This window comes from Anoplopoma fimbria, chromosome 2 (assembly GCF_027596085.1).
Source record: "Anoplopoma fimbria isolate UVic2021 breed Golden Eagle Sablefish chromosome 2, Afim_UVic_2022, whole genome shotgun sequence".
NCBI classification, from domain to species: domain Eukaryota; kingdom Metazoa; phylum Chordata; class Actinopteri; order Perciformes; family Anoplopomatidae; genus Anoplopoma; species Anoplopoma fimbria.
The window spans coordinates 20,696,131-20,720,019 of record NC_072450.1 but is presented as its reverse complement, the minus strand read 5'-3'; the positions used below and the strand labels follow the sequence as shown (position 1 = coordinate 20,720,019).

Sequence of the window (23,889 nt, the reverse complement as noted above, 5' to 3'; positions counted from 1 at the left end):
ACACATGACACTACATCTTGCTCTCTTACTCTCGCACATTATGTACTTTGCTAAATCATATTTTATACATAATTATTTTGTTTTTCATAAGGTCACTCTCCTTGTTGCTTCTCTTGGTTGTTTCAGCTTCACTGTGCAGAATGACGTGTGCGAAGCAGTTTGACTGGAAGGCTGTTTTCATGTTCACCTGCTGAAGGGGGGGAAGTTTGTTTGTGATCACCTTAAATCTCAGTGAAACACTTGTAATTATGAGGTGATTTTGTGACATCACAACTAGTTTGGAAACCAATCGTGGTCCAAGATGCAACTTACACAAGTGTGGTTTTGGAAATACTGAGAGTGGACTTTACAGTGACGATGGAGACATCTTGTGTCCAGTAGTGAAATTAACAATATTTACTGATACATAGATCTGAATTTGTCAATGAGGTTATGGAGGACTTTTTTTGTGGAAAAAAACATCATGAGACACTAGCTATTATTCAAAGTAGTTGTGTTTTTATACATCTTAAAGCTCCACAGGATAAGCCTTTTTTCTTGACCTCGTCGGTCACAAAAGTCTTATATAATCTTTTAACAGCTTTTATGTTGTGTGCAACAAAAAAATCCACTCAAACTATAACTAGTTATATCTTTATTTATTGTGAATATTAACAGCTTTCATGCATTTCTGTACAATCAGCTATAGTGTACTTAGAATATAACTGACAGAAATATGTAAAGCAATTCATGCAATTCAAACCAGACAGCAGCTTTGCAATGACGAGCAACAGAACATGTTTTATGAAAGATGTTTTGAATTCAGATCGGAAACTTTGTCATTACAAAACTATTCAAAAACAAGAATGCACAGAGGTTTAAGGCAATTGTTTGTTGGAAATACATCATGCATGTTGCAGGAACACACTCTGCACACGTCTGACATCTGCATACTTTATCAACAAATGATGCTCAACAAACATCAGCAGGTGTTTAATCCTGACGTGAGTTGTTCAGGTTTAGCTTTTGACTGTCAAATATAATTTGCTAATATATATGGAAATCGCCACTGCATCAGTTACAGTGAATTGCGAGGAGGTTTCAATATAAACAGAAAAACACATTAGGCCAAAGAGGATACAAAGTGATCCTGTATCTCATAAATCACTTATCTACTGTTAAGAAATATAATCAAAAAGAAATTTAACAATCTGGTCCCTTGACAAAGTACAAATATATAAATATTTGCACCTGAAGAACTGTTTGATCTAACACTGCTCGACGGTCGTTACAAGGCAGTGAATAGTACAAAATAAGAAATCAGGTGTTGCAAATAAATTGATAAGTAACTCAAAATACAAAAGCTTCGAGCTACAGAACAGAAGCAGATCAGTAAGTTAATTGCACTGCAACCTATTTAAATAGATGATATATTATTTATATTTAGAGCAACACTTAGAAACCAGAGAGTATGAATTGGTTACTGAAAGCCCCTCACTGAAATCATCACTCACATGTATCCCAACCAAGGCACAATAAGTTCTTCTCCTTTCTGTTTATCTCTGTAATGAAGGTTACAATTGTTTATGCCTACAGTATGTGGAGACACCAATAATGGGAAATCTGTAAACAGAAATATAGGCCATTTATTATCCGTATGTAGCACAAGGAGGAGAAGGGCTGACACTTGATTGACCTTAACTCATGCACATAAACTGATTGTATTCAAACATAAAATCTTTAATAATATTTCCTTTTTGTAGTCTTTTCTCTTGGTAGAAATCTTCTAATTGGTCCCACAGCAAGTTGGCAATATCTTTGGAAGATGAGATGCACGAGCCTGAAGCTGATGTCTCACCATGTTACTAACACAGGCTGGACTGATACACACACTTGTGATTTTTAGACTATCACTGCAATATGAAGGAAATACTTGGTTTTCAAACTTTCCCTAAAAATGACACACTCAAAACAAAACTGACAATCTCATAGCCCAGCTATAGATCAGTGGATGTAAACATTCTGTAGCTACCAATTCAAAAAAGTAATGTAAGCCTACAGTAACAGTTAAATGACAGAAAAAGGCTATGTAATGTATAAGATATATCTCTATAATGATATGAATATCTTAACCACAAACGTTTTTAAATCATACACATATTTTCCAGGCCTTCATCTTGTATTCTAATCAGAAGAATCACATGCAGAACATTTAATTAATGATATCATAGCCAACTATTTAAAGGCTAATTACACCTAATGTCACATGTTCAACACCACAAACTTTAACTCTATCGGCACATACAGAGATTATGATTTTTTTCAGTCAGAAGACATTACATGGAGAATGATATAAGCTGCACTTAAAATCTTTTGCTCTTTGCTGTTATCTTCCCACTATCTTGTATTGGCACAGGAATGTTTCTTCGGCTCAAAAAGCAGATTTTAAGCAAAGTTTAAGCGAAATGTTGCATCCTAATATAGGAGTCCATTCAGCAAAAAAAGATAATAGTGTTTTTTAACCCAAAAACAGGGGCCCTTCTATATGAATGCTCTCAGACCGTTGGTGGCTTGAAGTTTGAGGCTACAGACACTCAGACAACACTTCATGCTTGTCCGTCATCAAGGACGTTTCTGACTGCGGCTCCGTTATGAAACTGGCACTCAGCTGGAGTTTGAGCCTTTCCACCTCGTAGTTATGCAGGTATTCTTGAATCAAGTAGCGTTCTCGTTTAAACCGAGCCTTCACGTCTGAAGGGACGTCGGGGATCATCCACGCCACGAAGAACTTCACCACAAACACGACATGCTGCAGAGGGAGAATAATCACACGGTCAAGATATAATCCTTTAATTCTGAGCTTTTATTCTTGGAACAAGGAGAGGAAAGCGGTGTTGTCTTACCTCCATGATTATAATGAAGGCCATTTTGGCTGCCAGGATGTGCCAGAACTGCATGTTGTGCATGTACTCCTTCTGGTGGCCTGGAGGGTAACGGTAGTCACGGTATCTGTACAAAAACAACGTCATACAGTCAGTAATGTTTCATCAATGTAACCATGAAACAAAATGCGCTAATACCAATTCACATCAGTTAATGCTATAGAAACATTCCAGATAGCTCATACAACATAAACAATTATTCTTGAATTAAAGCAAAATGTAATTATTCAGATGATAATTCTTCAACAATGGCTGACACACTGTCATATCACAAATTTTTATTTTCCCAGGGACAGTACAACAAGCTGTAAACACAACAATGACATATCATAACCCTATAAAGTTAAACATGTATGGCTAACTATTTCCTTTCTAACTTCTGAGGCGAATATCTGGCTCTTTAGCTGGTAAATGCTCTGATATATTCACCAGCTATTCTCTTAACTTTATCTGTCTGTTTGTTCACCAAAGTGTACAGAGGGTTTATCACATCTTTGCTGGAAACAGCTGCCTGTTGCAGCTGGAAACAATGCTATTAGATTTTTTTAAGTTGTTTATATGAAAATAAATGATTATTTCAGCTTTAAAGTTCTTCAAAAATGTTAAAACAAGCTGAATCCAGAGGCACAATAAGCTCTTTAAACTGTGATACCTGCAGGTGGTGGTGGAGTTATCAAACCAGTTGTCTCGGACCTCGGGCATGTTGTGCTCAAGTATCTGAGAGATGTTGTATATTGACAGGCTGTTGTTAACGTATCCCCTCATGCTGGCATCTTCACCGTAGGCATACAGGAAGACCATACGGGGGATCATGTCGGAGGTGAATGCCATTATAAAAGCCTGAGACAGAAGAGAGCACAAAAGGCTTTCACTGAAGTGTTTGAGTTTGCAGTGAAATTGCTGCAAATAAATATTATTTTGATGCACAGTGTCATGCTGACAGCCTGTTAAACGTTTATCAAATAGGAAATCACAGAAACAAGCACAGATTAGACAAATAAACATGTTCCTGCACTACACATATAACACTCACGTTGGTAACAACAGACAAAATGGCCACTGCGTTGAGGATTTCCTGCCACGCTCCGATGTTTCGGGCCTTGGACGCCACTGGTCTCTTGAACTGGGTGGTGAACTTCCAGGCATCCACCCTGATCTCCAGGATGTTGTTGAACAGAGCCAGCAGCGGAGCCAAGGGGAAAGAGGCCACAAACAATGTGATGAAACCAAACTGGATCACTGAAAACACAGGGAGAGCAGACAGAGAGAGTTAGTGATAGCTAGTGGGAAACAATAAATGTAATAAAGGGATTGAAGACAAGACAGCCTCCATATATTGTACAGATAGGATCTCTGTATTTATAGAGGTATCTCACCCATCTCCAGGTACTCATAAAACAATCCCAGCTGGCCGAAGTTCTGCAGGACGTGGTCCTGCTCCCAACGGCTGGAATGGTTCTCAGGATGGTGTCGTCCCTTTCTGCTACTCCACCAGTTACGCATCAACCTGTCAAGAAGAAGAAACAGATGTCAAACTGCCGTCAAGATTTATTTTTTGTTTATAGCTCCTATAGTCTGAAGGCACGTATGTGATTTGAAGACGTTCATTAAAAGCATGCATAAAAGTTTGCCACGACTACTATTAACTTTGGGGTTACCGCTTGTTTTAGGCATTTGGCCAATTGATTTTTACCTGAAGCTAACAATACACTCAACAATACACACCAAAATATTACAAATTGCCATACATGTACCTGATATACTGTTATTTGTTGCTTTTGACAAGTACTACCTGTGTTTTACACTCTGGACCGAGTTTAGCTAATAATGTCTTCTTCTAAACTTTGAAGTTTTTTCGTGTCAATACGTAAATGTAAATCTTCCCCGTGACCATGTAACTGATTTGCTTAACTCTCCTTATCTAAGACTGTTCTTATTTGTTCTAATTTTTGTGTTTATGGGGTGGAAAAGCCAAACTTTTATTGTGTGACATTCAGAGGTAGAAAATGTAACGTTATCAACTGAGTTCTCTCTGTTTTGAAGACGGTGTGAGCTTCTGAAACAAGCTAAAGAGTAGGAAATATATTTATTGAGGGTAAAACTACTTGATGATAACTTGTGCACACAACATATTGATCTTTTAAAAAGAATGAATAAAATGTACTAGAAATCACCAAAATGCAAATTGCAATTGAAAACCGTAACTGAAAATGATGAACTTGTTATTGTGGCTTATTGAGGTAAATAAGTAAGAGGTGAACGACAGGGTGGACTCACGGCAGCAGAGCTTCCTGAATGTTCCCCCAGAGTTGTTTTCCTGCCATGACAATCACCAGCTGTGTGGTCAGCTCAATCAGACAGCCTCCAGGGTCACACTACGACAGCAAGACGTTTTTAGTTCACATAACACACTTTCATTTGATGCACTTCCTGTTGGCAACACCAGATTATGTTACGGCATGAACCTTCACTCTTCTATGAGGATGTTTACTAAAAATAAATACATTACTTCAATCATTATTGTATAAAGGGCATAAAACTCACTTCCTCATTCCTCAGTTTGCCAAACATATATGTGTAGTCGCCAGGAGAACCAACAAATTTCCCCTTGAAGAAGGCCACGTAGAAGCACGATGAGTAGTAGTTGACAAACTGGAAGAGGAACATCTTCATGGTCAGCCTGTTCTCATATTCAAGGTGGGTCTTTGGGATTTCTGCAGGAAGCAAACACCAGATAGTACACCAGTGTAAAATGTTTATATTCTCAAAGATGACTATTATACACTCCTGTCATTTGTGTTTAGACTCTGTCTTTTGTTGATTCAGTAAATATCAGATTAAATCTCTTTACCCATATCAGTGATCCAAATGGCCACCCTCTCATAGAAGAAGTTGAGGATCATGATGATGACAAAGTTGATGCAGGAGGCGGTGACAGACGTCGCTAGCTGCGGAGTGATGAATCTGCCCACCACCTGGATCTTCCTCAGGGGGTCTTTAATGATACTTGCAAAGGCAGCATACACAGCCAGCCTGTATGCTATGACCCCAATGACACAGGCCAATATCAGAGAAATCTGTGGGAGCACACACATGTAAAGCTAAGTATGTGGCTAAACTGGGAAAAATACTCACAATGTATGGTTGTAAATAGCACACATGTGCATACACAAATACACAGGACTCAGATAAATATTCAGTTACCCAGAATATAACAGTGGCAGCTGAGAGGCAGAAGCGAGCACACTTGCTGGTGACAGGGAGATATGGCTCCAATTCCTGAAACATTATTATGAATTATTCTTTAAGAAGTATTGCTATAATGCATTTTTTGCAAATCACAAAGCAAATAATATTTGTTGTGTTAATTCCATGTTTTGAGGCACCTGTGTGATCTTGTTGAGTCTCTTGTTAGTGCATTGGATCTCAAACTCGGGCCGGATTTGAAGCTGCTGCTGTTCCTCCTCAAAGTCCACCAAGTCCCACTCATACTCCAGTCGGGCTTGACGTCGTTTCCAGAACTCCAGAAACAGAGTTACTGCAAAGTAGATTTAAGGAAAGGAAGCAAAAAGTTGAGTGAGGAGTCTCCTCTAACAAAAAGATGTTGTACAATGAGAAGTCTGATGCTTAGTTTTTTGGGCATATTTTCTATTACCTGAATCATGTTGCACTGACTGAAAACAGAGAATTCCTGTGTTGAGTTTTAGGAGAGTAATGTTTTTCAGCTGTGCTACAACATTTCTTGGCTTACTGCTCCAGTTCTTTTTGGCACTTTTGGCCTTCATTGGCCGGACAAGCTCTCTGACTGCTCCGTACATAACAACATAAGTGTGCTGGCATTTTGTTTTTGGGCTCAAGCAGTACAGATTAAGGTTGATGCTTTGGGGTGAAAATACTTTAATTGGGAAAATCTGTCTCACAGGAGGGAGTAAACTGGTTACACAGATTAAACGTAGTAAGAGCAGCATCGACTGACACTTACCCCAAATCCCCATAAATATGGCGAAGAATACCGTTCCCTCGTTGTCAAACAGATGGGATTGCTGGAAGAGAGGTTATGGACAAATGAATTGCTGGGCACAAAGACTGTGACATACTGCTGACTCAGTAGGATACAATTAACTGCAGATATTTGAAGAAGTTTCACACACTTATGTAGTCAAATTATAGTTTGTAATATGTGCTTTTAGGTTTTACAATGGCGTCTCATGAACATATGAAGTGTGATGTTTTACCCAGGAGGAGAGGCACGTAGAGTTGAGCTTCCAGAAAGAGCACTTTTTATCACAAAGTGGACACATCACAATACTTCCCCCAATGTTGGCGTCACATATTTCTTTGCTAAAAGGAGAAAACAAAGAGACTTGAACAAAAAAATATACATACAGAGCTGGCTTTTGTAACAATAACCAACATCTAGCATCCAATTTTGAACATATCATAGTTTTATTGTAAAATAATAATCTATCTATCAATCTTTAAGGCTTAAGAGTTTATATATGATATGGCCAAAAGTAAGTGGATACCTCTGTCCACGTACTTTTTGTGTACTTTTTTCAAGTTGGTGCTGGACGCTTTAGTTTCATTAAATCTTAATGCAACAGCATACAATATTATTCAAAGGAATACTTCACTCCCCTGAATGACCATTTGTATATCGATTACCCACCCCAAGTTGCCTTGTATTCTTAAAGAAAACTTTGTTTTTCTTGCATACCTCCATGAGAAACAGAGAATGGAAAAACTGAGAAAAGTCTTGATGAAATAATGAAGTGTGTTGGATCTGTGTTTAACAAAAGCAAAACTATATCAAAACAGCCGTTAATCCAAGTCTTATTTATCCAGTTGAATGCTCAGTATTTCCTAAACACAATCATCTCTGCTTAAACCTTACTATCTAAAACACTTTATGAGACTTGGATTATACTGCATAAGTCTTGATATACTTAAGCTGTAGTTCAATTTGCATTTACTTCAATTCATTAAAATTTTGATTTTTGATTCTTCGACTACCAAACAAAGTTTTCTTCACAAATTCAAGATAACTCAGAAGGTCCACAAACACATGGTTTTCCTAAGTTTGATGTGATAGAACTTGATGTGCCTGCACAGAGCCCAGACTTTAACTTCGTCAAGCACCTTTGGGATGAACTAGAATGCAGACGGTGGGTCAGGCCTTATCATCTAACCTCAGTGGACCTCATTAAAGCTTTTGTGGCTGAATGGGGGCAAAGATCTATGCAGCCAGGTTCCACGGGTGTATGTGGATGTCCATATATTTTGGGCAGCTGACGCCCTCTGGTGGTACAAACCTTGACATGTTGTCATCATAACTCAGCACTCCATAGGTGAAACATATAAGGCCCATGACGGCTGCAAAGAACAGCATCTCAGTGTAGAAGCCCAGCCAGGCAAAGTAGATCCCAATCTTCTCCCCATAGTACTTCCTACAACCAAAAACAGTACGTTTAACTTTCTAATTTAAAGAAGGTTTTCACTAGACAAGCTTCAGTTTTATTGAAAGCTAAGGGTGACAGCATTCAGATGTGGCTTGTTTACCTGATGAGGTTGAGCGGCTGCTCTTTGTAAAAGCAGAGAAACCTGGCCCAGTGCTGGTACAAGTTGTAGCGCTCGCTCTCGCACTCAGCGTTTCTTGCCCGTTTCCAGTACCGACACTGAAAGGAAAATAAACAAAGCAATATGGGGCTGTTGAGCAAAATATCTTTGGAAATTAAAGAAAAAGATCTTTGGAATATCTAAAAAATCTTAAATTAAATTTATCTGCAAAAACATTTTTGGAATATATACAGAAAATTTTGGGTAAATATATTTCTAAAGGTGCTATTGACATGAAATGTTCACCAGATGTCGGTAACAACCCAAGTAATCCATACATACAAAGAAAACAAAGCAAATAAGTTCAGAAATTAAGTAATGTGTAATAAAATGGAATGACACAGGGAAAAAGTATTGAACACGCTTACTGAAAATGATTTAATACTTTGTACAAAAGCCTTTGTTGGTAATGACAGCTTCAAGACACCTCCTGTATGGAGAAACTAGTCGCATGCATTGCTCAGGTGTGATTTTTGGCCCATTCTTCCACAAAAACAGTCTTCAAATCTTGAAGGTTCCGTGGGCCTCCTCTATGAACTCTGATCTTTAGTTCTTTCCATAGATTTCCTATTGGATTCAAGTCAGGTGATTGGCTGGGCCATTCTAGCAGCTTTATTTTCTTTCTCTGAAAACAATTGAGAGTTCCCTTGCTGTGTGTTTGGGATCATTGTCTTGCTGAAATGTCCCCCCTTGTTTCATCTTCATCATCCTGGTAGATGGCAAGAATCAAGTCTTGGTACATTTTTTCCATTCATCCTTCCTTCAATTATATGAAGTTTGCCAGTGCCGTATGCTGAAAAACAGCCCCACACCATGATGTTCCCACCTCCAAACTTCACTGTTGGTATGGTGTTTGTGGGGTGATGTGCAGTGCCATTTGACCTCCAAACATGGTGTGTATTATGGCATCCAAAGAGTTCAATTTTAGTCTCATCTGACCAGACTATATTCTCCCAGTATTTCACAGGCTTGTCTAAATGTTGTGCAGCAAACTTTAAACGAGCTTCAACATGCTTTTTCTCCAGCAATGGAGTCTTGCGTGGTGAGCGTGTATACAGGCCACAGCGGTTGAGTGCATTACTTATTGTTTTCTTTGAAACAATTGTACCTGCTAATTCCAGGTCTTTCTGAAGCTCTCCACAAGTGGTCCTTGGCTCTTCTGATAATTATTTTCACTCCTCTGTCAGAAATCTTTCAAGAGCACCTGGTCGTGGCCGGTTTATGGTGAAATTATGTTCTTTCCACTTCCAGATTATGGCCCCAACAGTGCTCACTGGAATATTCAGGTTGCGAAGGTCTTGAGAGAGCTCTTTGCTTTTCCCATCATGAGATGTTTCTTGTGTGACACCTTGGTAATGAGACACCTTTTTATAGGCCATCAGTTGGGACTGAACCAGCTGATATTAATTTGCACTGACAAGGGGCAGGATTGCTTTCTAATTACTGATAGATTTCAGCTGGTGTCTTGGCTTTCCATGCCTTTTTGCACCTCCCTTTCTTCATGTGTTCAATACTTTTTCCGTGTCATTCCATTTTATTACACGTAACTTAATTTCTGAACTTATTTGTTTGGTTTTCTTTGTATGTATGGATTACTTGGGTTGTTACCGACATCTGGTTAACATTTCATGTCAATAGCACCTTTAGAAATATATTTACTGAGAAAAATGGTGACGTGTTCAATACTTATTTTACCCGCTGTATATATCACATTATGCTGAGAACATGCTGATTTGAATATTATTGCTCTGAAACTGGGAAATAAACAAACATATACATGATATAGATGCAAATATTCTTGAAATAAAGTCCTGCATTCATGTTTTGCAAACCAACTTTCTACTACAGAACTACATTTTTTTATATAAAAGTTACAGTAACAGTAGGAGTGGTAGTGTTCGTACTAGTAAAAGTAGCATTACTCCTTCTACAGAACTGTTCCTGTCTGTGTGTTTAACTACCATGTGTTAAATATATGCAGCAATTTAATGTTGTTAGTGGTCCAGGAAGCTTTACTTCTAAGTACTTAATATGGAATTAGGTTACGTATACTTATATGCATCACATCATGAATCTTGTATGTTGAGTGTTGACCTAGATTAATATAGGAGCTGGACACAGTTTTCTCTCTGTGTAATGAAGTAGAAGTAAAACAGCCGATGAAATGGAAGCGCTAAAGTAGATGACCATGGATATGTTTGACCTCTGCATGTTTATGTCTTGTCTTCAATTTGTCTTACATCATGTAGTGGAAAGGATGCTGTGTACGTCCCATTGCTGAGCAGTCGCTTGATTCCCGTCTTGTCTCTGTCTTTCTGATCATCTTTGTAGTACGGACAACGAGCCAGGATGTAGAGCACCTTACAACAAGGACAGGATTTACCAAGAGATTAAAGTATTTGTAGGAACTTTTTAGCTAAATTAATTTTGCTACATTGTTGCGCAAGCATGTTCTAACACTGTAGAGTAAATGATAACATAAGTCTCCAAGGGTCAGCCTGTACAGTTAAACTGATTTGTCATTCAAAAATATTTAAATCTTAGATATTTACGGTGTAAGAACTGTATTCGGCTTTTAGTTAAGAAATACTCACAATTCTGTTTCTTGTGGAAGGCGGGAAGAAAGTATCTTTGTCAGTGATGAGGAAGAAGTTGGTCTTGGTCTTGTCGAAGGGGTAGGTGAAGTAGTCAGGTTGTGGACGCATGATGTGTTCTGGCAGGCGGAAAGGATGTGAGAGCCACTCCAGTGGGACCTCCTGACCGTGGGGGACATCACTGGTTTTGAAGGGAACTTTGACCTTTAAGACATCTGCATAGGTGGTCAGTACATTCCACGGAGCATGGATCTTCAAGAAATATGTCTTTTTGTCTTTGGAGTCCTGATACAAGGAGAGATGGAGGAGAGGAAAACATACTTATTATTTTATACATTATTTTCCTTCAAGTACTTGGATTGATGGCAGTATAATGTGAGCAATCCCTTTAAGACTCTTCCTTGGAGAATGTGGTGTGCCTCCGTAAACTATCCACTAGGTGGTGCAGCTACTCCGTGGTTGAATTTCTTACCGATTTGTCCTCCGTCTCCAGCTCCAGACCTTCCTTCTCAAGGTTGGCCTCAAACTCCCTCCTCCTATCCTGTTGATAAACAATCACACTACAGGCATGAGTGTCAAACGCACAATTACAGTCTTTTCACATTGTCTCCATTCGTACATACGAAATTTCTGCAAAAACATGCGGTTATAAAGATACTGTTATAACTTCCAAATGGATTCTGGGGATAATTAAATGGCTCTATCAATGGACACTGGGGGAGGAAACAATTTAAATTAAATACTATGGGTTACACATAAAAACATTTACGTATTCAAATAACATGTGCATAAAAGACTTAATAAAAATATGGCAAATGCAGACATTAAACTACAATTTAACGGGTGGAAAATATCAAATAAATAAATAACTTTCCAGTGAAATGATGAAAAGCAATACAACAGACTACTTGAGGTCGGTCTGTATCCTTGAGGTTAAAAAGGTGAGCCTAAAATGTTTCTTTCTTTCTTCTTAAAGCAACTTTTAGAAGTTGCATGTCAGATATTTAAGCTATTCCTTAGTTTTGATCCATGTAAACAAAGTGCTACCTTTTCAGAGATACAAACTAAATGATTCAACCTATGAGCTCAGTGTAATCTTTGGCACTCTGGTTGTTCTGTGCAGCTTTCAGGTGTGAATGTGAAAACAGCTTTACTTAAAAAGAGAGTGTTGCTCTGTGTGAAATCTCCCTGGAAAAATATGAAGGTTGAAAATGTGGCGCTTAGATTAAGGAGGACCGGGAGAGAAACATCAGTCTTTCAAGGATTCAGAATGCTGTTTGATGATGATGATGGTGATGTAGCCATGACATGCTTCAAAATATGAAGAACTGAAATAGTCCTCTGCCTTACATGCAGGCAGGTGGGTATCTATGCAGAGAGCAAAACACAAGGAGTTGCCCTTTACTGGAAGTAACTGTTAAAACTATGTAAATACACTTAATTCACAGATGTATAGACTAGCTAACTGTCAAATGTCAATGCTAGGAATAAACAAGATATCATCTACAAAAGAAGAAGTACAATACAGTAAATAATCTAGTAAACATGACCATAAGTCTATGAGAGTAAACAGTTGGTCAGAGAGTATTTCTAGCAATACTTTCTTAAAATCGGGGATGTCCCAATCAAGTCCTTTTGGCCATGATCCAAGTCCTTTAATAATGGGTATCTGCAAATACTAATACCATAATTATATTTAACTAAATGTTGATTTAATAAGTACAGGACATTTTGAAATAACAGGTGTAGGCCCACCTTACTTTTCACAAGCTAATTTAACCAAATACTGAATGCCACAAATGTTGTGTGTCTGTTCAATATGTATAACCAGGATCCCACTTCCTCTTAGCGGTTCCACGTATTCCTGTTCTGGACATATAAATTGCGTAACGTCATCAGCATCACAGTGAGTCACAGGTCACACTGTTAAATGCTTAGTCAACTGATGACAACTTGTGACTCTTCTGTTACACTGACCTGTTTCTTTTCTCCATCTTTGTCATCTACATAGGACAACACAAAATCTATCCTCCGAACCCCGTCCCTGAAGAACACGGTGTCTTTGTTTGGTTGTAGCTTGTCGGTCTGAAGGAGAAACAAAGGAAACAAAGTGGAACGTTCAGTTTTCTAACAGAGTAGGAAGCGAAAGCTAACAGACTTGCAATACTTGAGCAACAGATACTGACACAGCAAGAAATTAAATCAGAATCTTGAAGACAGACATGAAGAGTTCAGCCTTTAAATCTGATAGATGTACAGTATTTTATAGAGAAGCACATTGTGTCCCAAATTTAGGTTATAGGCTACTGACTTCAGGGAGTAGTTGTATTGAAAAGTATTTAAAGAGAATGTTGTTTCCTTTGGAGAAAAGTTCAGAGGAAGGCCACAATGACTGCAGAAAAACCACATAAAGCAGGACATTTTGGACACAGTCGAATCAAAGTCTATAATTATACTAAAGATGTTGGAGGAGAAACATGCTCTGCGTGTTCTTCATCAACTTTAGTATTTCTCATTGTCTTACTACAAATTAGGTTTTTTTGACACTGGAAACATTAATGGTCATTCTTTAACAGCATTCTTCTGGAAAATATCAAATTATGAAAATGGATAAAAGATGAAGTGATCTACGGTATATGGTATACTTTAATCAGTGTCTACAATATACAGTATGTGTCTATATTTGTAGTGCTGTTAATATGTATTTCATAACCGTTACCGTTGCAGCCGAGAAAAGAAAAACAGAAAACAACTTTTTGAGAAAACATAGTCTGTCTTGTTAACAAATGAATGACATTTGTTAAAGGATTAACTACGGCGTGACGTACCAGTGTGTTCAGTAGTTTACTGAACCCCACCCATCTTGTTTATCAGACCCTCACATCCACTGACAGATCTACAGGGGCGTGAACGCTGCTCGTTATGCTGTTATTTAATTATGCTCTGACCTAATGAGAACATGGAAAATAGAAGCGTTTGATAGATTTACCACTGTTCCAATCATGCACTGAACCCTAGAGTCATAAATCACAGAAATATAAGATAATCTGTGTTATGAATTAGGATGGATAAACCATCTGCTTGTAGTCCTCATTGTATCTCTGAAAACACAACACTGACTCTGTTTGAGCAGCGACAGTTTATTTCTCTCGCCGAGAAGAAATGAAAGCTTTTAGAGACACAGAGGTCTTGTGACTCAGCGATGTGAGTGGTGAGTTGACAGAGGGTCATTTATCTAAGCCTCTGAAATTACACAAACATAAACATTGACATAAACAACATTGAAATAAAATAAAAAAGTAAATGGTGATATAACAAAAGCCACCACCACCTCCATAACAAAAAAATGTATTAATCAAATCTTATGAACGACAGTTGATTTTGTAACAGATCAAATCGAGATAGAATTTTTAATTTAAAAATGTAACTATCAAAAAAATGATTCAACAAATTAGGTAATATATATTCACTTCTTTGTGAGAGTTAAGAGTTTAATACCAGTCGTATGTTGGTACAGTGAATTTGAAGATACAGCTAGCAACCAAATATCTTAGCTTAGCACAAAGAATGGAAACAGGTTGAGCTCTTGTAATTGACACAAAGTTGCCAGGCAACTTGAAACAACCACAGAAACGATGAAATTTACCTCTGTATGTCCAGGCAGTGGTGTTCTTTCAGATAGTGAATCGACCCCATTTGCACTGTTTTCATCTGCAAAAGAGAGAAGATATCTTTTATATATATATATATATATATATATATATATATATATATATATATATATATATATATATATATATATATATATATTTCAAAGTTAAATGGATAGTAGTGGCCTGAAGGTTAGACAAATGAGCTTGTGGCCAGAATAATATGGATTCAACCCCCTTTCCAGCAGAAAGAAAACATATTTTTGTCAGTTTGTAGTTGTGTTTATGTTAGTCATTATATAATCTTATTAAGGGACAGTTCAAGTTTTGTTGCATATATATATATACATCTTTGCCTTCAGTTTGAAGGTGTGTGGATGGGTTATATCAATGTAGCATCTAAACTCATACAGAAGAAAATGTCAGAGATCCAGAGACTATTGGCTGGTCAAACTAAACTACATGTAGCAATGTGTTTTCCTTCTGGAGAAATAGTTGACTTTTCAGTCATCCATTGTACCTTCCTACTTACATGTGCCCACATCCAACAAGGGAAAATAATTGCTCCAAAAATAACATCATTGTTAGAATTTCATCATGTGCTTGTTTAAACTGTTCAGAAAAAATGTCCACGCTAGCTTGACAAGTATCAACCCTTTAGCTATGGAGAGAGTAATCTTCTCTACTATCACACCAACATCCAGTAATTTAGCTAAGCTAGGTCAAAGCTCTGTTTATATCCATACAGGATACGTGGTATGGAGGATAATACTAAGGTTCACTCAAAACCAAACTCTCCCTTTAAGATAAATGAGCCGACCAATAATGATTATGGCGGCGCAAGCATCTCAGAAAAACTCAATTTAACAAGGGCCAAATAAAAATCCTACAATCTCTTGGCAACATCAGCAGAGGGGCTCAGAGAGGGATGAGAAGCACAAAGGCAGCAGCACACACACACACACACACACACACACACACACACACACACACACACACACACACACACACACACACACACACACACACACACACACACCTCTTCCTCTCTCATACAATGACACACAACATTCCTGCAGTGCCTCCCTCTCCCTCCACGCTGGCAGAGGGAATGTGCTCATGTAACACTGCTCTGATCGCTGCCTACTCCCCTATTATCCCTGGATGGTGGGAAAGAGGCACTTCCTGTGGGGGAGGCTGGATCATGCATGAAGACATCAGAGAGGGGGGAGGGGCCCGAGGTTTGCGTTGCTGCCGTGCCAGAAGTCTTACCTCCCCTTAAATGAAACACATTCAGCACACAAAGGAGCTTTCTCTGATTAGACAATGTGAGAGACAGCGGTGAGAGCCAATGAGAGATGGACTTTGGTGGCTCCATGTGAAAGCTCAATGATAAGGCCGGAGAGTCGTAGGAAGGAATGAAAATATGACATCAGAATCCCTGAGGAGCACAAAGGGCAAATGACACAGTGTGGTGTCTCCCAGTGGGCTCGTGGGAAGCATCGTTGACTGTGCAGCCGCTATTTAATTTTAGCAGCTGCTTTTTTACTCTTTCCATTTTTTGGTCTCACTCCAACTGTGCACAGCTAGTTATCAGAGTCTGACTTGAGCAAACAGAAGCAAAGGGCCAGCAGTGTGTTATATACTCCACCCGAGAGACAAATAAATGGAGAAAGGGGTAATACAGAGTAGCCTGCCTTTTGTAGAACTGAGCAACAGCATCAGACTTGAATGCACAAATGAGCATAAAGGTTCAAATAACTACTGTATATTCATTCATTCGAGGAAAATTACCTTGGTAATCGTGGCTTTCGAGGGTACAAATGAACTAAATTACAACTTGAAAGTAAAGCTCATGCACTGTTTCTTGACACACTTTCCATGCAACCCAATTACCCTTCAGCTGATGTATATTTACAGTAGCTGAGATAGTCTTCTATAAACATGCCCATCAACAGAATGCCAATTTAGTGAAAATATATGCCACTAACCTCTTGTGAGCTCTAAATCTCTAAATAAAGTGACACTTTTATCCACTGACTAAGAGGAAACAGAAAAATCTGCCTCTCACGCGGAGCACCCAAGAGATTCACATTTAGTGTTCCACGGTTTCATTTTACATGGCAGCATGTGTAACTGGGAAGAGAGAGCGGCCTGCCTTCAGTGAATCCCAAAGTGAGTCATCAAAACAAATGTTATGAAAGGGAACCTGCATATCTCAATGTGAACTGACATCCAGGGTCTAGTATTTGTCTGACGACTGTGAGATATCTCAGCCACCAACACACACACACACACACACACACACACACACACACACACACACACACACACACACACACACACACACACACACACACACACACACACACACACATAAGCACGATACATAATGCATATTAGACGATATCAAGAAACTATCATGAACTTACAAATTCCGACATTTGTGGGGTAAAAGCACATGTACACCAGCAGTGTTGGAAGATAATAAAGTAGTTTACTGAAGTACTCTAGGATGTTGCTGAGGTACTTCTACTTTACATGAGTATTTCCAAATGTTCTATACTTTATACTTCTACTCCACTACACTTCAGTAGTTTTATATGGCATGTATAGTTATTATTTACTTTGAAGATCAAAGTTGTACATTTAAAAAATATGTCCCACTTACAAAATATAATGCTAGTTATATATTAAACTACACATTACTGTATCAGTAATACAAAACAAACAATATGGGCTGATAAAGCACTCTGATAGGGGCCAATCTGTTGACTATTGAGTACTTATACCAATAATACTTAAAGTACATTTTTTGCAAATACTTTTGTAAGCTCAGCTATACTATATACATACTATAAGTAAAATTATAGTATGTATATTGTGTGGTAATGCCATCTATAATTAATTTAAAGAAAATCAAAAACTCTTCCAGTTTGGCACCTGTATGACTGACAGTAGGAGTGGGCTTTGTGGATACAATTCTCTTTAACGGTGTAGGTAACCATTTATTGTGATATAGAAAATATAATGTTCTTCTTCTTGGAAGTCAATTACTGTAAGTAACTGTTTATAGTTAAAATATCCAGACAGGACTGTATATATATATATATAGGGAACATTTATGATCACAGGACACAGCAAACTCAGCTACCAGGAGCCAGGCTCTGCAGATACAGTCAGAAGCTGAGATGGAGACTGAAAAAGCAGACAGACACACAGACATCTGGGTCTGATTAGCAGATAAACCAGAAAGCAGCGCAGAATTAACAAAGCAGAAACACAAAGATGGTCCATTATTGAGGAAAAGTTTGGCACGATGAAAGAGCGATTTGATCAAAAGAGAGATAGCAGAGGTGATGATGAGAGGACGGACAGACAGGCGTCACATAAAGCCTCTGATCTGCCCGTACCTGAGTGCAGGTTTATCCTGAATGCTGTCAAGACTGCCGGACCATCTTTAAAGGACAGATAGACACAGGTTAGTGTTAAACTCGGGAGGGGTTAATATGCATGCTTGCAGAGTGCTGAGATGGTCTGATTGACTGCAGATGAATCAAATTGCTAATTACTCTAAGCACTGCAGAGACAATAAACAACATCAAATCTCAGTGAAACATTTAATCTCTTGTGGTGAACAGACCGGGGCTTCCATCTGTGGCAAAGTATCTGAACACAGTGATGATAACCTGAAAATGAAGCATTGGGTAATTTAAGTTTTAATCAATAACAAAACATTTGTTTTTTTTGTATGATTCAACCGGCTGTGTGGGTGTCTCCTCTCTGAAAAAAACACCATTCACAGCTGTTCTGTATCTCTCCCACGAGGCTGGCACTCAGCTAGACCGCCCTGCTTACTCTTTTCAAACAGATACACCTCAGATCATTGTTTTGCACTTCAACCAGTGCAGACTCACTAACCACAACTCTGTATTTTGACGTCTTGAACCTTTTCTCAGGGGAAGTGATACAAACATGTCACAGATTGCCCTACAACTTCAAAGTTTTGTTAGTGCAAGGTGGATGGCGTGTGGATCTATATGAAATATTGATGTGATGCAGGTTAGTACTGTGGTCTATGGGCCACAGTCAAAGTCATCCACTACACAGACTCAGACTAGCTGAGTGCCTGTCTTGATGATTAGTGATTAGGCAACAGTAAAACACTAGACTGAAATATATCATTTTATACCAAAACATGTTAGTGAAATGAGTCCTGATAGTTTGGCAGGCGTGGTGTGTACCAAGATACAGTCAAACCACAACATCCTGAGCTCAAACCGGGTCTAGGTCTGCTCTGACAAGACATCCTCTCTATCTTTTTCTCCACATTTCCTGTCGAGTCAGCTAATATACAAAAAGACCGATCCCTAAACTACTCCAGTCACACGTGAATTTTGTAGTTAGATGTCAGATTAAGACCAAACAATACCAACTAACGGCACATATAAACCCTATGAATCTTGGCAGTAAGGAGTGAAAAACATTGACAAAGTAACAAAAATATCCTCTTTTCTATTTTAGTACAGTGTGTTTGAAGTGTGAGTTCTGTCTTTGTGTTTGTTATGAGAAACACAAACTGCCTTTCTTATCTTCAGGATACTGTCGTACCAAAGGGAAGGTTTCCTGACAATCCCCGGAAAGCTTGAGAAGTGCACAAGACCACAAACGCTTTTACAAGAGGTCATGTTCAGGGTCGAGGGGATAACGTATGATCTTCACAAGGCACAACAAAACATAAACATGTTTTTGAAAGCATATTTGTGGAAAAAATGGCAAGGAGTACTTGCCAAAATTGATCACCTGCTTGCATGACAACTGAACTTTTGGCCTGATTGATGAGGATGATGTGTGAGATGGCAACAGGGCAAGTAAGTATGGTTGTTTCTGTACTATCATTGACTTTTATTAAGAAATATTGTTCAAATTACAAATATAGTTTCAACAGTCGCAGCGGTTCTATTAACAGCTCATTAAACATACGGCCCACGGGAGTGTTTATTTTCCCTCTTTTCCCCTTTAATCAAAAAAGCTTGAAAACGATCATTGTGATCAAAAAACAAAAAATAGCCAAAACAATTCTACTCTAGTTGTCCTCTAGTTTGTTGAAAGGAAATCTTGGTTGCTTTCCTTATCTTATTTAGCATTGTGTATCCATCAAAGGGGGTAATGCAATTACAAGGCCTGTTTCCATAGCAACTCTTTGGCTCTGATTCACCTCTGACTGGAAGATGACTTCATCTGGCTGCAGTGAGCAGAGTGAAATCCCCTTAATGAGCATCTTTTAATATGAGTAATTTCTATGAGGAGCACTTTGTTATGAAATATTGGCAAACTTTCCCTGATAGATGACAAATAAATGACAAACGGTTACAAATAAGCTTTGAGTCCCATTCAAATAATTAACTGAATGAAGATTACACCAAGTACCTGCTGTGTCATTGTACATATTGTGAGAGTTCATGATCCAGTAGTGTTCAGTGGTAGGATGTCAGTCATGATGTCTATGTGTTTGGGCAGCTGGGCACAAGGTAATGCACTCCAAACACACATGTATATATATATACCGAGGTGAGGACAGACCCCTTCTTCTTTCACATGTGGCTGAAGGTCTGCCCTGATAAGAGCCTGAACAAAGCCTTTGCAGAGCTAGAGCAGTCTATTAACCCACTGCTAACCCTATAAACAGGCACGTGTCTTCATTAACAACTTGCTGATTAACACAATAAAGAGCGTGGGATTGATAAATGGAAAAGGTCTGAGTGGGTTATCATCATATCCCTTTAAAACACGTTGATTCAATGTGAATGGGGGAATAAATTATCTTTAATTTTTCAATTCCCTATATGATCTTTCAGTGATGCAGCGTTTCAAAGCCTACTGATTTTTTCCAGCTGTAAGGTAGACGTTTATCATTCAAGTGCGATACAGGTTTTTTTTCCTTTAATAACCTTTTTATCACGTCAAATATTTTTAAAATAACTGTGAAATTAATACTGAGTTTCATTTCGTCATCGGGTGTACAGAATAATAGTTTCACGTGGTTGTTTTTGTGCCTTTCTTACAGTAACCAGTACACTCAAAGCTGATATTGAAACATGTAAGGAGCTTGACATTACTAGAATTATTTCCCTATATTGCAGACAATCAATATATTCTGATCACTTTTATGACAGTGCTTTTACTATATCTTAATGTATCACATGCTATTAGTGTTCTAAGGTGCACTTTTACTAATGCTTAAATGGGCATTTGGACTTTCTATAATTGACCGACCATTAAGACAAGCAATTATTCAAAATAAAAAACTTTAATGTCTCATCCTCTGAGCCATCTTCAGTAAAATGCAGTTCTCCTCTTATCACAAGAGCACCTGACTTTTCCAAACAAGGGGTCAAGCAGGGTCATAAGATATGGTTTGTCAATAAATGCCATGCAAGTATCTTAAGAGTAACCGCTTTTTTTTTCAGACTGAATAGTCCTATATCTTACAGGTCGAATGTAAGTGCAAACTCTGGGTTTCCCTTGTTTTGACAGAATTGTTGCTTAAGTACGCCACTATGGCAAAGTCATTTTCACAAACTGTCATGCTGTGGGAGCTATGGGAGACATAATGCAGCCCCTAAAACCCCACAGCCCTCCACTACCAGGACAAATGGAGCTCCATGGAAGTGGAAACTGTCCTCAGAGATTACTGTACAACAACTAATGGCTTATTCCATCACACTTATGGCCAAAGTACATGTAAACAGTGTTAACCTACAGATGGACTCTAGTGACCACGCTGTCTGAAACCTCAAACTGGAAGTGCCTTGCTGTTTAGAAAAGAGACAGCTAAGTCTGAGTATCTCAGAGGAGGCAATCCAATTAGATATAGAAACACACAGACAGCAGAGATGAGGAAAAATGGATTTGTTTACTCACATGCTTTTTCACTTCTGACCCTTTTGCCCGTTTGTCAACTCATATTAATTTACAATGAAAAAACATGGAGATGAAGATGCTTCTTGGGCTGGGATATTGCCTGAAATCTGACTTTGAGAAAGACCTACCAGCTTTAGGGTAGATTCCTGCGATGCAAAGCATAAAAAGACTAAATACCCCCCACACAAATATGCAGCATGTCTATTTTGATCTGTTATCCTCCGGGCTTGTCATGTGATTGCTGTTAACTTGCTGTAAAAAAAACTGGGATTTGATAGTATGGACCTCCTGACTGAGATGCTCTAATTAATCCAAATCCTTCCCAAACTCTCCCTCTTTCTATTCACGCATGATGCAATTGCACACAGCCTCGGTGGTGAGAAGGGCTGCCAAACTGACACCAAATACACAACTTTAAGACATATAAATAGCTTACCTTAAAAAAGTAATTTAATTGAGCTGTTGCCAGAGCACACCCATACCAAGTAACACAATTATATGTAATGAAGTGCCACTAAATGACACGTGGTTAGCCTGTATTCGTCAAGGGTTTTTTTTTAATTACATTATCAGTTAGTTAGGATAAGGATCATCCCACACAAGGATTATGTTGGGGTAAGGAGGATTTCTTCAAACACCATATGGGCTAGTGTGTTTCTTTGCCAGAGTGTAGCCCAGGTACTACAGCACAAGCATTAGAATGACACATATTAAACATGTGGCAAAGTATAGAAACCTCATCGTGACCCCCTGATGAAGCTTAAACAGTGCGTGTTTATTTAATTACCTCCTGTCTGTGAATCCGTGGCGCTCTGCAGCTCGATCAAAGTTTCATCCTTCCCCTTTCCCGTTATTCGTCTCATTGCGGCCAGCGGTGTTATTCTAAAGGCTTCACCTTCCCAGAGCAGGGAAAGGCAGTGAGAGAGAGGACGAGCGTCGATGAAGTCATCTGCTGATCACACGCACTGGAATCAATGAGTCCGGTTCAGATTATGGGATAGAAAATGGATCATATTTACATTATGACCGATCCTCACAGAAACTGTACCCTGTTGGGCTCCCTGGCGCTATCCGAGAAGACCAGGCGCTCATAAAGGGGAGTGGCAGGGTTTATTTTTTATTTTTCCGTCGGCAAAATGGTGTGTGTGTGTGTGTGTGTGTGTGTGTGTGTGTGTGTGTGTGTGTGTGTGTGTGTGAGAAAGATAGAGGGGGGAAGGAGAGGGCAAAAGAGAGAGAGGGGAGAATGTTTAAACCTATTTAGCATGTATAGAAAGAAAAACTTGTGAGTTATGAGCCATGTTGATGTGGTAAATAGGATTAAAATACGTCAGGAGCAGGTCACCTGAGATCTTTAAATAAAAAGAGGAAAACTCAAACACGAGGAGCTGACAGTGAGTATTAAGTAGCACGAGGACATCTTGTGGCTATTTCCAATATTGCACACATGTACTTAATACAATAGTTAAATAGCCTACTGTCTGACAGGAAAGTAAACTATATATAATTTCATCATTTTCACACTGAGAAAAATGCTACCCCTTAAATAAGTGATACCTTATTGGTTATAATTGGGTTGTCAGGTTGTGAAAAGTCTCTCTGGCTGGTGTTAACTTTTCCTCCTCTAGCTTTTGTCAATTTGGCTCAGTAAGCAAATAAGTTAGTAAAGATAAATGACCACAGGTAAAACCGCAAAAGAAAATCAATAGTTTATTTATTTTTATGCTGACGTGTTAATATGTATACCTGCAGACATGAAGACCTATTGAAAAGTGAGAGGCTGATGAGCATTAATGACTTAACTATCAGACACTAATCAGCAAGAGACTACCTGGCAACACAAATTGTCCCCATATCAGTGGCTGATAGGCATAAGTGATCAAAAAAGCATCTATGATGTATCAACCAATAAAGACAATAGTTACAAACTCCTTAAATAATCTTGGCCATCTGAGAAATTGCACACCTATCCAAGTGTTCACTGCACCTAGGTAAAAAGGTGTGGGAATATTTTTGTGTCTCCTAAAATGAATGGTGATGTGTGCATGAGCCTTAGAGTATGTGACAGCCAAATACAACCACTTCACCACCTGCAGTCTCAAAAATGGATCAATTAACTTATATATCATGGTATAGCGTTATTGTGTTTGATTCCAAATTGTTCATCTTATTATTTCTATTTCATGT

The 23,889-nt window shown here is 38.6% G+C and overlaps 1 protein-coding gene across 2 annotated transcripts; it reads right to left on the bottom strand.

The window, feature by feature from the left end:
* Positions 1-623: 623 nt before the first annotated feature.
* ano5b (anoctamin 5b) lies at positions 624-22,766 on the bottom strand. Of its 2 annotated transcripts, XM_054609594.1 has the most exons (21): positions 22,493-22,766; positions 18,195-18,239; positions 14,778-14,842; positions 13,109-13,216; positions 11,604-11,672; positions 11,132-11,416; positions 10,778-10,897; positions 8,481-8,596; positions 8,234-8,368; positions 7,157-7,262; positions 6,904-6,964; positions 6,308-6,459; positions 6,126-6,200; positions 5,773-5,998; positions 5,466-5,635; positions 5,199-5,296; positions 4,298-4,428; positions 3,955-4,160; positions 3,574-3,761; positions 2,883-2,988; positions 624-2,788 (listed from the first exon to the last, which is right to left on the bottom strand). In XM_054609594.1, exons 1-21 carry the CDS (start codon positions 22,566-22,568, stop codon positions 2,564-2,566), a joined length of 2,763 nt encoding a protein of 920 aa, XP_054465569.1. In that variant the 5' UTR covers positions 22,569-22,766; the 3' UTR covers positions 624-2,563. The 2 variants fall into 2 exon arrangements, with proteins under 2 accessions (XP_054465569.1, XP_054465578.1); XM_054609603.1 differs by lacking the exon at positions 18,195-18,239.
* Positions 22,767-23,889: the final 1,123 nt, after the last annotated feature.